The sequence below is a fragment of the Xiphophorus hellerii genome, chromosome 12 (genome assembly GCF_003331165.1).
Source record: "Xiphophorus hellerii strain 12219 chromosome 12, Xiphophorus_hellerii-4.1, whole genome shotgun sequence".
In the NCBI taxonomy this organism is placed as follows: domain Eukaryota; kingdom Metazoa; phylum Chordata; class Actinopteri; order Cyprinodontiformes; family Poeciliidae; genus Xiphophorus; species Xiphophorus hellerii.
The window spans coordinates 20,641,674-20,658,046 of NC_045683.1; the positions used below are offsets into that span (position 1 = coordinate 20,641,674).

The window sequence follows — 16,373 nt, forward strand, 5'->3', positions numbered from 1 at the left end:
TGGAAGGAAGAAAAGGAGGATGGGAGGGATAGGGCCGGGGAGACTCCATCCATGTACCGGGACACCAGTGAGGAAGGATAGGCGAGGTGCAGTGCGGTCGGTGGTGGAGTTACAGCAGAATCGGAGGTTTGGTGAGTTACATGCTGTTTTAGTTTACCTTACTAGATCGTTTCCAGTTTCTTCTCAAAAGCATGGTCTGTAAATGAGACAAAGCGGTTACAGAGCGCCTCCTACTGTCCTCTCGCAAAGGGTAAAGGGCATGGTGTGCACCAAGATTAGATAACAGCCCTGACCTGAAGCAAAGTGAAGGTTAAATGAGGAAAGTGGGGCAGTCACCATCATGCAAGTTAAGTAAGCAGAAAGTGTATTAGCAGAGTTATTACATGGTGTAATGATGTATGCATAAACACAAGCATGTGCCCAAAAATACTACAAAATCAATTATGTACCTCTCCTACAGCACATCTATCTTTATTCCTATTTTTCTTTATTATTTCTACTGATAAATGAAATTAAAACAAAAGCACTGCTCTTATCTAATTTTCTAATTTTTCTGAAGAAATATTGCACTAAAGACTTTATGTAATACCTTTTGCCTTATGGATAAAACAAGTTCCTTTAAAGTCTAAAATCTTTGTGGTTTTGCTACATACTTTTAACATTAACATTCCCTAATGACATATTTCACAATCTTTGGTATTTTATTACCCCAGTAAAAGCTCATTTGTAAATATTTTACTGCCGATGATGCATTGCTTTCAAGGCATTTAACAGGAAATAAAGGTAATCGGGGAAAAAAACAAAAACATTTTGTCAGATTTGGCTCTTGTTTTCATGTTTTTCATAAAATGTAAATATGTCATTACAAAGCTACCAAACAAAAAATGATTATATGCAGTTCTGGGCAAAAGTCATGAACCAACCCTCATCTGTATGAATTCACCAGAATAGCAGAAATTAGTCATACAAACATTTGTGGAAAACTGTAACAGAAAAAAAAAAACTCAATGAATCTGACAAGTTTCTTCATAATGTCCTGATATAATCGTTAAACATAATTTTTCCCCTTAGTTTTTTTTTTTTACTGCTGCGCTAGCAGAAAGTTTGAGAACTGAAATTGTTGCTAATCAGAAATGTTCTAAATTGTGCGGAATGATGAATCAAGATGCAGAGGTACTTTCCTGCTTATCAATTTAATTGACTTTTATTACATTTACCTGTTGGTACCTACTGTTATCACTTTAACCATCACCCCCAAAAATGCCAAAGTAAAAACAGGACATGGGCATTACACTGCTTGGTAAGGGGATTTATTAAACAATCATGGTAAATTGAAAGTGCTCTCTCTATCATTGTTTTATTTTATACTAGACAGACAACGTATGCAAAGATGTTTAAATATTTATTTATTAACCAATAAAGAATAAGTCTAAGTTTGGTATCTAGTATGCACTATCAAAATGTCACGGAGGGATGAGTTCACTCCCCACCTCCTAAACACGTGTTCTGCATGTCAGGACGTGAAGTGAGGACTTCTGAGCCCAATTGAGGTATCGGGGTTAGTTAAGGTCCTGAAAAGGAACAAAGCAGCAGCAACACATAATATGCAGAGTGCAGAAGCAAGCTTTGTAACTTAGGCCACCACAAATTGGCAGGGTATGCTCAATATATTCATCAGAGTGTCTGAAACATTATGTATGAAGAAACAGCAGAGCTCCGCTTAACTGAGTGAACTAGTTCACAGGGATCGCCTCAGAAATCATCTGTACATTTACAAGTACAAGACATTTATTAAAATTATTTAAATCGCACCTCGAGTGGACACTGATTGGAGCAGAACAAATACATACATTTAGCCATATTGCTTATTTTAAAGAAAGATTTAACCGAATCAAAACAAGCACAAAATAGTCAAAATCCAAGAACTCAACTACTTGTTCCCATGACTTTGTTGGTGCCCTTATTAGTACATCATTAACCACATGCATGTTTAGTATGAAGGATTGCTGCAAAGATGGCACAATCCAACCGGCTGGGCTTTCTTAGGTGTTAGTAATTTGCATGATAAACTGAACTTTGCTGCATTGTTTAGGATATGATTATTGCCGATCTATGTTATTGCACTTAGTGTATTCATATAAATTGGATCTGTAAAATGTTTTGAGACTTTTATTTAAATTGGTGTTACATAGATGCCCTGAATTTAATTCAGTAACATCTAAATGATTATTGAAACCAAAATGTCCACTCTGTTCACCCTTTCAGACTAGTTTACACTTTGTTTCAGTACAATGTGTGAATAACTTTCATACTGCTACTCTTATTGCACCTAGGTAACCCTTTCATAAGACCATTCCCGATCTTGGACATACAACTGAAAATTAATCTCAGGTCCTGTCTGCATCACTGCCTTGTACCTTGTTCATTAATATTCCCTTTATATATAAATACCATTTAAACATTTTTACCACTTTCTAAAGAAATACAAACAACGTAAATATATTTTTTTAACAAAATACAAAAAATTGAGGAATGGCTCAAGACTTTTTCACAGTAACATTTCTCAAATCAGTTACTTGTTAAAATGTTGAAAATCTACGTTTTCTTTTTCAGACCACTAGATGGCAACAGAGATGGCACCTCAGTCCAACCTGGTCCGTATTCTTTTCACAGCAGGAGAAACCCAAAGTGATGCTTAACCTAAATAGAGTTTATTTGTTTTGTCAAAAGAGTTTTCTGTGAACCAGAGCCCTGAATAAGCAGCAGAATTAAGACATCAGATCAAAGGGAATAAAATATGTCCCTCATGACTCTGCCCTGATTGGAGCAGAACATGTAGGAATCCAATTAAACAAACAAATAATTGAACAGAAATAAATGCAACTCACTGAGCGTGTCTGTAGAGGCACGAGCCAAAAATAATTAGTAATGACGATCTTCTGCTCTTTGAACATGCAGCTTTTCTGCACAACAAATGAACTACTCTTGTGTTTATGCCTTTGTATTTGCTGACTTGTAAATTTTCCAGAAGCTGTAGCTAAAGAAAGCCAACACTTTCCAGTTCAACATCAATTACATGTGCTTCTGATGTGCGGTAAACCAGTTGACCAACTAACAGTCCTGTTTATGAATTTTGTTGGTAACATATACTGTAACATATGTAGTCTTGCTATTGCTTTTAGAACCTTGCAAAAATATTCAGGCCCATGAACATTTGCACATTTTTTTGTAATGTAAACAAATACTGCATTGTATTTTATTTCTATTTTATGTGCTAGACCAACACATAATAGCACATAACTATAAAGTGAAATGAAAATGGTACATGACTTTTAGACTTTTTTTTGCAAACATTTAAATATTTCTTAGAACCACCTTTCTCCTGGACTCTGCTTTCTCTGTGCCGCTTTTCCTAAAATGCCTGACGTCTGTTGTGAACAGCTTCTCTCAATAATGCTCTCCTCATGCCTGTAAGTTTAGGTGGATGTCCGTATCAGCTTTGCAGTCACACTCTTTCCATTTTCAGATGACAGAACGCTGCTCTGTGAGACATTTAAATCACGGGATATTGTTTTATAACCTAATCCTGATTTAAATCTCTCCACAACTTTATCCCTGATTTGTCTGCTGTATTCCTTGATCTTCATGACGCTTCACTAAAATTACACTCTTCTCACCAATTCAGAGATCTCTTTAAGCAATTATTTGAGTTGGATTTTATTTATCTGAATCAAAGCATAGTCGGTGTACCATTTCCTTCCAAATCACAGTTTACATGACAAATTGTGTTGATCACATAAAATCCAAATTAAAATACATTGACATTGTAGCTGCAAAAAGGACAAATACTTTTTGCAAGGTACCAAACAGTTTTTGGAAGGTTTATTACTAGCTGCGATACCAAAGAGGATTGGATGAAGAAATCCAGAACTGAATGGAGGACATCAATCATGAAAGGGAAAAAAGTCAGATGTTTAAAACAATCCCCACAGACTTTACGTGAATGTCTTACAGCATCCTTTATGTCTCCTTCCTTTGGTGACAGAGTGACGGTGAGTTCCAGGCTACCCAGGTCATGCTCAGGGTACTGTGGGTCCTTCAGGTCCAGAGTCACATCCAGCGTCCTACAGTGATGGAGATTAATGAAATGTATTGGAATTTTTCTTAACTATTTTTGGATGTTCAGATTAAATGAATAATTGCATGTCATACAAAGCCTTTGGAAATTCAATGACTAGCTAAATGTGTATGAGAGTTTGAATTTCGGTTAAATTAAAGCCTTGTAACTTCTGTGGTTCCTTGTGAAGCAAATTCCAAAAGTCTACCAGGAGAGGGCAGCCACGGACTATCCTTGAACAAGACAGTCATGTCAGGACACAGCGTTTTGTTAAACATTATAATATATAATATATGAAGTACACATGTATATTATATGCTTACCCATACAAGGTTCGCAGCAAACTGTAAATGGGTCTTTTTATGACTTTCTTGTAACAATGGCTTTCCTCTTGGTACCCCTCCATGAAGGCTACATTTGCAGAATGCATGGCTAATATGCCATTAAATGCCAACATATTCTCCCATTTAAATGCTGGATCTCTACGACTTCCCCACAGTAACCAGTGGCCTCTAAGCTACTTTGCTGATCAAAATTTTTCTTACCTTTCAGTCAGTTTAGTTGGACAGCTGTATGTTGGAAGGTCTGCATTTTTGACATTACTCTTTCCATTTTCTGCCGATGGATGGAACAATCCACTGCAAGATGTTTATATCTCACAGTGGATGCGCATGTTGTGATGTTTTATAAACGAATCCTGAGTTAGCTTTATCCAAACCTTTATCCCAGACCTATCTTCTGTGTACTATAGTATTTATCATGTACTTTTTCATGTATAAATGTTTTATAATATAACCCTGTAAATTGTACAGAACAGCTAGACTTGTACTGAGTTTATTTAATGAGGTTACTTCTGATGGCAATTAGTTACATATCAGCATAGCTGATTAAAAAGGTGAACACAATTAAAAGTCACTTTTTAAAAATTTTTACAGAATATTTGAGGGGTAATACTTTTCCAAGGCAAAGAAAATGTTGAAAAAGCTGCGAGTACAGCAAGAAATTGAGAAACCTTTGAAAACAGACTATGTCTCAGCATTATTTCTCTTTAAAACATTATGACTTCTTTGTCCTTGCCTATGACCAAGGGATTGGTCTGTCTATACAGGAAATACAATCTGCCGTGACAAAAAGTAATTACAAATTTTTGTTACAAAAATGGTAACAAAAAGAACGAGGAAAAAAGAGCCAAAGAGACCTTTGATGTTCCAGTGACTCCAGGTGTAGATATGCTGACCCCATGAAATCATCCTGAAGTCCAAAGTCATAGTCAAACACCTACAGAGAAACACAACAACTGTCAGAAGAAAACCATAAACATATTTTACTTCCACTTTCCAAAGAGGACTGTCACAAAGTTCTAGCAGAGTAAGATGAACTTGATTGAGTAAAAGAGACAGGCAGTCTTTTACTTGCATAAACAACCATTACTTACTAACAGTTGTGTAAGTAGTACACAACTGTTTCTTACATAGATGTCATTGTGTCATTGGGCACAATGACATCTGAAGTTCAAAAACAGACGTACCTTGACATATAGAGGCTCCCTGAGAGTTTCCACCAAAAGGATAACTCTCTCATCCCACACTGGGTTTAAATTTTTGTGGATCGTCTTGCTTCTGAACACTTCCTTCCCTCCGATTTTAAACTTCACATATGGGTCGCTGGTCCCTGGAGATGAAAGAAGCAAACAGGAAAGAAAACTATTAGAGAAATGTCAACCAAACCATGTAAAATAAAGTAGAATTATGAGTGAAGATATTACAAAAAAGGTAAATGTTCTCAATACAAAGTCGGGACAAGTTGACAAGAATTATTCTGGTGGAAAATGTTATTTCAGGTTTCAAGGTTAAAAACTAAAAAAAAAAAACTTCCTCTCTCAACATCACATAATTCAGAAACTGCTCTCCAGCAGAAAACAGTTCATTTATTTCAACAATTTCACCCCCTGAAATTGACTGAATGCTTAGTCCTTTACTTTTTTATCCTCTACATTATCTCCACTGCCCACATCATTTGCCACCATGGATTTTTACATCATCCAGGTATATATCCAATAGCCACTTAAAGTGAAACTGTAAAAGTGTTGCAAAAGTATTGACATCGCTGGCACTTTTCACTTGTCATCAGAGCTCAACCACAAACTACTGTGTATTATAATGTGGTTTTATATAATAGACTCAGACAAAGTGGTGCATAATTGTGCAGTGGACGTAAAAGGGCAAAATTTTTATTTTTTTTATCAAATATATCTAGCATTTGTGCCTTGCTGGTCTATATCAAAAGCTGCTTCTGTATTAATACTTTTGCAAGGCATTGTATATACAGTCCAATGAGAATAAGAGTAAAAAATGTTCTGCTAAGCACCAGAATCTCTGTTCTCATGTGTCATCTGATAATGAGTATCTTGTATGATCATTAATAAGGAAATGTCTTACGCCCACATAAATACTTTCATGTGCTTATTACATTCAGTAAAAAAAAAAAGTGATGTCAAGAACTGACATATTTGTAGTGCCAAATAACTCTTAACATGCAAAGATATTTAATAGCCATAATAAAACCCAACACAAAACAAAGCATGAGGTCTGCTTTGTTTAAATAAAAACTGCCGATGTTCTGCTGCCAGCAAAGCGTTCATGTGAGAGCAGCATCTGTGCTTACAGGGGCCTGCTGGGAAAACATGGCCATTTCCTCACATTTAGAAAACCTCTCATGTGCATGTGTGCTCCAACTAAAGATACTACAGTAACACATATTTTTCCCTTTATACACAGTTACCTTTTACAAATCTCTGAACAACAGCAAAAGCAGGACGGAAGAAATGCTATAAAAAACAAGAAGAAAAGAAGCAGAGCTGAAAGTTTGAGATTGTGCTGCTTCTTTTAGAAAAAGACAAGGGAACTTTGTAAATACAAGCATGGAAAGTATTTAAAACACAAAGATGCAATTGATCCTCTTTAAACTAAAGAAAAATAGTCCCAAACTACAGATACCATTGCCAAAAAGAAGTCTTTTCCTATATATTGCTGTCTTTTTGTGCCTCAGTGGGTCAATATTACCCAGACACACATCACTGACTCAGAGGCTCTGCATCCCACAGTGCCAGCTTTATGGGGCCATAACGCACACAGGCTGAAGAGTATGAAATGGAAAAGGCTCTGGGTGTAGGAGGGTGATGGCTGAAAACGAGTGAGAGTGGGTCCAGCAAGGAGAAGAAGAGGAAAAGGAAGCACAAACCTGGAAAACAACCACAGCTATCCACTTATGTCAGATTATTTTTCAAAGTTTCAGGCATTCACACCATTGGGGAAACTCAAATGAATACTTCACTAATTTTCCTAAGAAATGGGTGAATGTCTTACCACCTGAGGGCTGCTGGATTGATAACACAGATATTGTAAACTCAATAATTTCTACAGAAATGAACAATGATTGACTCAACTGTTTAATGGATTAGAACACCATGGGCTTTTGTTCACTTTTGAGCCATGAAAGCATGAAATAGAAGTTCATGCTTAAGGCAAGACTGGGTACAAAATGCACATATGTCACTGTCAGGTTCAAACAACCTAAAACATTAAAACATCACACAAATAGGAGAAAGACAAGAGAGTTTAGATTTACTTGCAAGGAGAACGGACAGGGGCGTGCTTCAGTTACAATCTCCCACCGTTCTAAAGCACGTTCTGCCGCACGTTCTGCCGCACGTTCTACCGCACCCTTTCTTTTTATTTCCTTAGGGCAGTCCCAAGTTACCGTACATAGCTTATTTGGTTATCTTGAGTTAATTACATAGCGTTGTTGTTTCTTCTGTTCTCTTGAGTCACAGGCATGTTGCACCTACAGGCTGACGTAGTGCAGAGTTCAGTTCCTGTTTGTTTCCTTCTGTAGCTACAATGAAGGGACTGATGAACTCAGAACAATGGGAGCTGTTGCACAACAAAATAACTTCACACAACAAACATAATAAATACTAAATTTTTCTAACAGTCACTCACCCAGTAAACTTGCAGGAGTAATTGTTGTACATAAAGAGGTTAGAGGAAATGGTTTTCAGTCATGAGTTAGAGAGCTGAATAGATTTCATAACTGTGATTTAATAAAAAATTTAAATGGTTTAAGTAGATTTAAGGGGATTTAATAGTGTATATACTGGTGTAGCATTTTAGTTTGACTAATACAAGGTTACAAATACCCTGAATGTTTTAGGACCTATTTAAAAAAATCTGTAGAGATATTCAGAAATTCAGCATAGTTTCTTGAAGCTACTTCCACTAGAAACCCCACTTATCATCCCAGAAAAGAATATTAATGTATAAATATATGTGTAAAGTATGTACATTACAGGTTAAAAAAATAAACTTTGCCTTAAAGGTATGTCTCCAGACATGTTTACTAGAGATGCACTGAAAAATTGGTTGGTAAGCTGTTACCATTCTCATGTTTCTTTGCACCTCGTCACTTAATTTCACCCAAAGACACCTTGAATAGTTCAATTGAAAAAACAACAAATTCCCACTAAGAGACAAGTGTTAACTACTCCTCCAAATAATTGTATTTTCAATTGTGCATTTGTTAAACACAAAATTGTGCTTTTCTGGCATGATTTAAACTTTGATCTAAAGATTTTGCCTAGAATCCCAGATCCAGAATAGTTTCACATCCGGTCCTTCATTTTGCATGACTGCTATTGAAACCAAGTAGGAACCAGTGTGACAGTAGCTGGGAATAAAAATAAATCTGCTTATGAGAGCACACAGCAGAGGACACAGCAGGTAATTTTGCCATGGGTGTGGTACAACACACATCTGAAAGCGAATGGTAGACCTCTTTTTTGTGAGTGGCTTTCTGTCTTCGCAACAGCAGCAGAGAACATAATCAACCCCACATTTATCTCTTCTGAACACCTAATGGGCAACGACCGTAAAATCTGCTCTCTGTGTGTATTTGCTGGTAAACCTGACTGCCGTTCCAGACACCTGAGCCCCAAAGATGATAAAACGGTGCTGGGTGTTCCCTGCTCGAACAGGGATCAAAATTTACACAAACAGAACAAAAACCCTTTCATATTGATAATTTTCTTTTACAAAGGTATCCCCACCTAAATAATGCAGTGTGATGGTTTTACAGACATGAATGTGCAGTCTTAAAATTTAGCATGAACAAGTAGCCCAGAGCGAATATTCAAATGTAATGACATGGTTCACTCACTTCTGGTTTCATTATGAGACCAGTAAGTCACGATCTTGTCCACATGATACTGTTACCTATAGGGTTTGTTTCGATAACATTGTTATGTAGCTGGAACTAAACCAATATATGAGCACTCCACCACTGATGTGCTCATATATTTTGACAATGTAAACTAAATTAAGAGTGGATTCTTGCTGTGGAAATAATCACTAGTGATTTTTCTTTCTTCCTGACTCGCTCAGTTAGTTTCACTGTTGTTCCTCAGGCAGAGAAAAACATTTGCTATACTTCTATGCACACTCTTACAACCACCCAGTGAACACCAGAGATGATATTTTAATGCTAAAGCTATACATAGACATGATTTGTGTCTAAGTTTAGACCAAATAAAACATAAGTCTAAGCTTGGACTTGAAATTGAAAATTTGTCAGAGACAAAGATCAAGTTTGCTTCAATAAGAAAAATGCAAGAAAAAAAAAGTAATTTCCCAGGAGAAATACAACATAAAGCACCACTGTTAGCAACACAGCGAGGCAAATGAGAAACAGAGTTTAACTTGTACAAAAAAAATAACAAAGACATCACAAACATAACAAAGTAATACATATTGAAAGTTCCTCTGGTTGAATAATTAAGAGATTGACTAGTAATTGAATGTTCCTGAGCTAACACTGACTTAAGTCACTTCTTTAGTTTACTAGCCATTCTTCGATAAAATGGGTTTAAATGAAACCCCTTAAGAATTACGTATGTACCAAATACTTAAAAGACGATTTAATAATTTTAAGGCATTTTTATAATAACTAAGGTTACATAATTGTGCTATACAAGCATAATCAAGTGCTTTTATAGCACTTCACTGTGATATAAATCTTGGTATTATGTGATTTCTGTCCTTGTAAATAACATAATACCACCCCTTTAAAATTATAACCTTAAGACAAATATACTGTGACATAAAAAATTATTTAAGTATTAGAAATTTCTTCTGTTTTTGATGGCTGGGGCCCCACCGACCAATTAATAAGTTTGTGGTCGGGGAAGTTTGGATAAATATTCTTCCCTTAAAACTAGAGATGCTCAGATCAGGTTTTTTTGCTGCCGATTCCATCCATGAGGCCAATCTCTGCCGATCACTAATAACTGCCGATCGCCTGGAATGGATGTAAATTTTTCGCTTTAGGTATAAATAATACTGTTATCTGGCAAGATGGAAAAATTATCTGGCAATAAATTCACCTAATTTAGGCATAATAGACATATTTTAATCTAAAATCTTTTTTTAAAGTTACATGTTGCAGCTTTCGGTGTGAGAGTTCACTGTCTGGTGGAGGCTGAGCGGCGCTACGTCTGTGAAATATTATTACCTGTAGAGCGAGAGCAGAACCAGCGTCTTACACCGGGAGCTCGAAGACTTTAATTATTTTTCGGGTTATTTGTTTAGCTTTGTGACCGTGATGCTAATCCGGCCAGATGGCGTTACCTGCTATCTGGTCGCTCCGGATGTCCCTTTTCCTGCATTGAGCCTTGATGTAGCCAAACTCCGTCAAGTGCTTGTTTTTTAAATGTCCTATTAGATTCGTTGTGTTGATGCATTTTGATGTGCTTCACCCCCGAGGTAATTTTCCGCCGCAACACGCAAACGTCTCCATTCACTGTCAGAGCATTACTCTTTGCACGTCAGCTTCCGCGTTCGGGGAAAAGCGGCTCGATCGTTTCCGATCTATTGAAAATGGCTCTTCACACTCGGTGTTTGCAGGGCTTGTCCAAGGTTACAATTAATGATATACATCGATCCTAAGCCCCAACAAGTAAGCTGGAGAAAGGTTTTAAGATGTACGCCTCGTTATATGTTCACAGATACAAAGGTGAGTTTTACTTTCTTTAAACTTTGTGGCTAACATTAGCTTTAGCTTATGCTAGTAGGCAATATTCTTTGACACTTTCCTTGTAAAAATGTGCTATTTAAGTATCTAAACATTTTTCATCCACTCTAACGGACAATGTTTTTACATTGTTTTCAAGTATATTACGTGCCTTTATTGTCCTTAGTGTCAGAGACCAAGTAACGGGGATTTTACGGTTCAGGCTTTTTGCTTATGAAGCATGAGGAAGCAAAACAAGCCCATAGCTTAACAGTAGAGCAGCTCTGGTGTCAGAGTTCTAGTTCAGCTGACTGTTCAGGTTCAAAGTTGTTGCTTTTAGAAAAATATGGCCGTGTTCCTTAAGGTCTCCGTGTTACTTCGCTTTATTAGTTTTGCATGCTTCTTGTGAAGCAGGACGGTGTTTACAGCAGTGTGTACAGGCGGATCAGTAGCTTGGCTGTCTGGCTCTGGTCTGCTCTCTGGTTCCCATAAACTCTTTCAGGCTGAATACAGAAGTGATTCCATGGAAATAACACAGGAGGCTCCTTTACCTTCTTCTTTAGGCTGAAGAAGCTGATCCGGAGTGAAGTGAAGGCTGCAAACTTTGCTGTGCAGCGTTAGCTTTAACTGGTAGCTACGAATATTTACACGCCACCAGGACCGCTTGGAAATCCATGAAAACTTAAAAGCCCATTATATTAGGAAGACAGCAATGTTCATAGTATTGTTTTATTTGAGTCTGCAATAAGACTTTGTCTTTTCTAGCTGTCATGGTAACTCAAAGCGGAAAAAAGAGAGCCGCATTTGCGCATGTGGTTGTGACGTCAGCGTGGCAGGTGCAAAGAGCCCAACCTTGTTGCCGCGCGCTTGCGCAGTCTGAAGGACCGAGGAGATGAGCCGCACAGCAGGCTGTGACAACAAGAGACAGTGATCGGCGATGGACACACCTCTACTGAAAACATGAAACCATCATGAGACAAAAGCATTTCAAACAGATTGGCAGATTTACAACATGGATGTGCAGCCAGGATGTCTGCAGCAACTCTGCGATGCTATCAAGTCAATATGAAACAAAATGCCTATAAAATATTTCCAACAGCATCTTAAATCAATTCAACAAAGAATTAAAACAAAATGGGGTGTTACTCAGTATTAGCAAGGTTCTACTAAATATAAAATCCTACCCTACTTTTTTTTATTTCTAAGCATGGATGGGGTATGACTGTTCCTAATGGTTAAAACTAAAACTTTCAAATTCCATTTCTGCTCTATTTAGTTGAAACTGGCACTGGTAGTGTCAGCATCTTGTTTTATGCATTTGGCAGTGAAATCAGCTTCTGCAACATTTACTAGCTAAAATATTTCCCTTTTCCTCTCAAAGCTCCTTGATTGTAAGACAACTCAACTGGTTCGTCATCTCCCTTCAGAAATGTGGGAGAACAGATAAAAGCTCTGTTATTGCTAGCTCTGTCTGAAGTGTTGTTATGTATTCTTGCATAATTAACCTGGGTTTTTGCTCATTCCCAGAACTGCCACAGCATTTAAATGAAAGAATTAGACTTTCAAGTTTCAACTCACTCTTGCAATGAAAGTTTCACATTAGATGAAGGGTTTTGATTTTACTATAAGCTTTTAGCTGTACTTGGCTTTGCGGGATTCAGAAGTTGTTAGATAGAGTTCTCATTGAAATCTCACAAGGCATTAATGATTAATTATGTTTGAATCGAGGAACAAACTTGCAATGTTTAGCAAAAATAAGTGCACTCGGGGCAAAAGTGGCTAAAACTACAATTAAATCCCCAAACCCCCAAAACAATCTTGCATATCATATTCTCCTCTTCATTGATTAAAAACATGTAAAGGTATAATTGCTCGATTGCAATATGAATGTAGCAGCATCTGAGATGCATTATTTTTATTTTTGCTGTGCTGAAATACAAAAAAAAGTTGTATTTTTTTTTTTTTTTTGCAGAATAAGAGACATTCTTAGCTAAATGCAATCTAAAAATTCAAAAAGATAGTTTTTTCTAAGTTGGCCTGGAAAAAAAATCTAATTGTAGTTTCAGTTGTGTTTGCATAGTATTTAGTATTTGATAACCTGTGAATTAAAGATATACATAGTTTGTATTCCACTATTGTGACTGAACTGGACATGTGTTATATTGCTAAGTGAAATGTAGAAATGCAGCTAAATCACACAGATATGATAACTGTTTGTGTGATATGTTCCCCTGTAGGTACAGAGGCGTGTAGTGTATGTTCCCCCTTACAGAGTTCTAATATTTTTGCATTTTTGTCATAGTTAGATGTTTATAATCATCAAACAAATTGACCTCAACACTTTGACAATTGTTTTTGAGAAGAGGCGTCCACCTGCAGCAGGTAAAGCTGTGCCTCAATTAAAAAAATGTTCTAACATAGTCTTGGCGAAACCTTCTATTAACAGACTTATAAAATATGCTAATTTGTGACTGCGGGGCGAAACATGATCTCATGTCAGTGTTCCTTTATAACACTAATGAGTGAAACAGTTAAATATTTAACTTCCCTATTTTCATCATCAATCTGGACTATTCATTCCCTATTAATGAGCAATAGTTCTTTACGAGCAAAGGCCAGAAAATAATGTATTAGCAGGCAATTACATTTCATTCTAAAATGATCTAAAAATACCTGTGGATAAAATGTTACCTTATTGTGAATTGGAAGGGAATATGGATATTATATAAACATAACCAACATTTGGAATTAAATATATAAGTTAATAAATAAATAGTAAATAAATAAGTAAACTTTATTTCATACAGGGCCAGGAAATAGTATTTTTTTCTCCTACACTTACATTTTTAAGATTATAAAAAATATTTTTATTATAATATTAAACCACTACCAAACAATGTAATATTTGTCCTTTATTATTCTGATTTCATTGTTTTAATAGTGACTCTGTGGCGGTGGGTAAAGATTTGTGTTCCCAGGTCAAAACAGCAGTTCTGCTGAAGGCAAACCTTCTCTGCATCAGGGGACATAATCCATGTAAATAACCCAGGTATCCGACCCAGAGCCAAAACGCACACAGAAAAACAGCCTAGGTAATGAAAGGTTTCCAATAGGTTACAATCCACAGAAAAACATTCAGGAAGACGATGCTTAGCAGCAGAGGTAGGACCTAGCAGAACCAGGACTGGTTCATGTGTAAATCCACGTGATGTAAACTTGAGAATGTCACCGACCACCCCAAGCACAGTGGTTTCAGTAGAATGCATGTTTCTAAATCCTGAATTTTAAAAAAATGCTAAAACAAAATCTGTGTCTCCAAAAAGAAATAAAATGTATAGTCTGGTCAAAGGTAAAACCATAAAGATTATTTAAAAAACTTGACCATCTTTTGCATGAACTAAACATCGGAGGTCTGAAAGAAGCAGACATTACGTTTGCGTCATTAGAAATCATTTCAAAATAAAACAAACTTGATAAAATTTTAAAATGAAGAAACTGCAAGATGTGTCTGTTTCACAGTGAATATATAAAATTACCAAAATTAATACCATGTGTAAGATTTAAAATTTTATCTCATGCAATAATTTAAATTCTATAACTCAAACGAGTGGACTACAAGTGGCTATGATTTACCTCACCTCTGACCTTAAGTAAACCTATTTACCTAGCACTAGCTGTTCAATAACAACTGTAGGAGGACCTACACCAACACATTACCTGTCAAAATATCTTATTAAGAACCACAACATGGACGAGGCTGACTGGCACTTGTCAGAGAAGAGAGCACCAGAGATGTAAAGATCCACATAAAACCTTCAGTCATGCTTGAGTTGCACTTAAGGACAGATTCACACGTGTGTGTGTGTGTGTGCGTGGGTGGGGGTGTGTGTGTGTGTGCGTTTATGTGTGTGAGAAAGAGAAAATGAGAAACAGAGAGAGAGAGATAGTGAGAGAAAGTTCCAGCGCTTCATGTAGTGTCAGGACTGATGAATGGCTGCAGCTCTAGGGTTTCCCATTACCCAGAATGCAGTCTGGTATAAACGATGTTTTGTGTACGGGAGTCAGGACCAAAACACTCTACCGCAAGATGCTGGCATCTTACCTGAACACCTGCCTCAGAGATAGAGTAATTACAGGTTCCATGATGAAGATAATCAAATTTCCCCCAAAATTAACCTTTAACACAATGTTATGGAAGCCCGTTTCCGCCACTCTGTAAAAAAAAAAAAAAAAAATTATCTCATTATAATGAGATAGTATCTCATTATTTTGAGATACTATCTCATTATAATGAGATAGTATCTCATTATTTTGAGATACTATCTCATTATAATGAGATAGTATCTCATTATTTTGAGATACTATCTCATTATAATGAGATAGTATCTCATTATTTTGAGATACTATCTCATTATAATGAGATAGTATCTCATTATTTTGAGATACTATCTCATTATAATGAGATAGTATCTCATTATTTTGAGATACTATCTCATTATTTTGAGATACTATCTCATTATAATGAGATACTATCTCATTATAATGAGATAGTATCTCATTATTTTGAGATACTATCTCATTATTTTGAGATACTATCTCATTATTTTGAGATAGTATCTCATTATAATGAGATACTATCTCATTATTTTGAGATACTATCTCATTATTTTGAGATAGTATCTCATTATAATGAGATACTATCTCATTATTTTGAGATAGTATCTCATTATAATGAGATAGTCTACACAGGTTCGGGACATTTGGAAAGACTGTGGAGGTTGAACCCCCATTTCGAATTGGTTCAGTCCACCTGTAGCGGTTTGACTGTACCGTCAGTCGCGCCTGCCGCCTGCAAGCGCCCAGCTAAACATAGCTGTTTACAACGGTAAGAAATGTGGTTTTGTTAATTTAAGTTAAGTCTGTACGCTAGCATAGTATAAAGTCATCAATTTGGCATACTGACGACGGTAGCTATTCTTGAAGATAGCTTAAGAAGATGCATTCATATCTTTGAAGCTAACGTTTTCTGTTTCTTTACTTCGTCAGTCCACAACTGACTTTCCGGTAACTGTAGTTAATATCGAAGGATTACGTGGTACGTTTATTTGCTGTAATGACACATGTTCAGTCTACCACAAAATCGTGGTGTAATAACTTGTGAGTAGTTCGTAGATGCTGCATCTCGCTCCCAAAC

General features: G+C 36.5%; 1 protein-coding gene across 5 annotated transcripts in view; it reads right to left on the reverse strand.

Moving 5' to 3' along the window:
* Positions 1-16,373, reverse strand: part of mctp1a (multiple C2 domains, transmembrane 1a) — a 170,233-nt gene that overhangs the window by 80,544 nt on the left and 73,316 nt on the right. For 3 of the 5 annotated variants that reach the window (XM_032577456.1, XM_032577454.1, XM_032577458.1), the window contains exons 3-6: positions 5,646-5,788; positions 5,316-5,395; positions 4,013-4,124; positions 158-196 (exon numbers count right to left, since the gene is read on the reverse strand). In XM_032577456.1, coding sequence (XP_032433347.1) covers positions 158-196; positions 4,013-4,124; positions 5,316-5,395; positions 5,646-5,788 — 374 coding nt within the window. The remainder of the gene's footprint in view (positions 1-157; positions 197-4,012; positions 4,125-5,315; positions 5,396-5,645; positions 5,789-16,373) is intronic. The other 2 variants (XM_032577457.1, XM_032577455.1) reach the window with 1 other exon arrangement.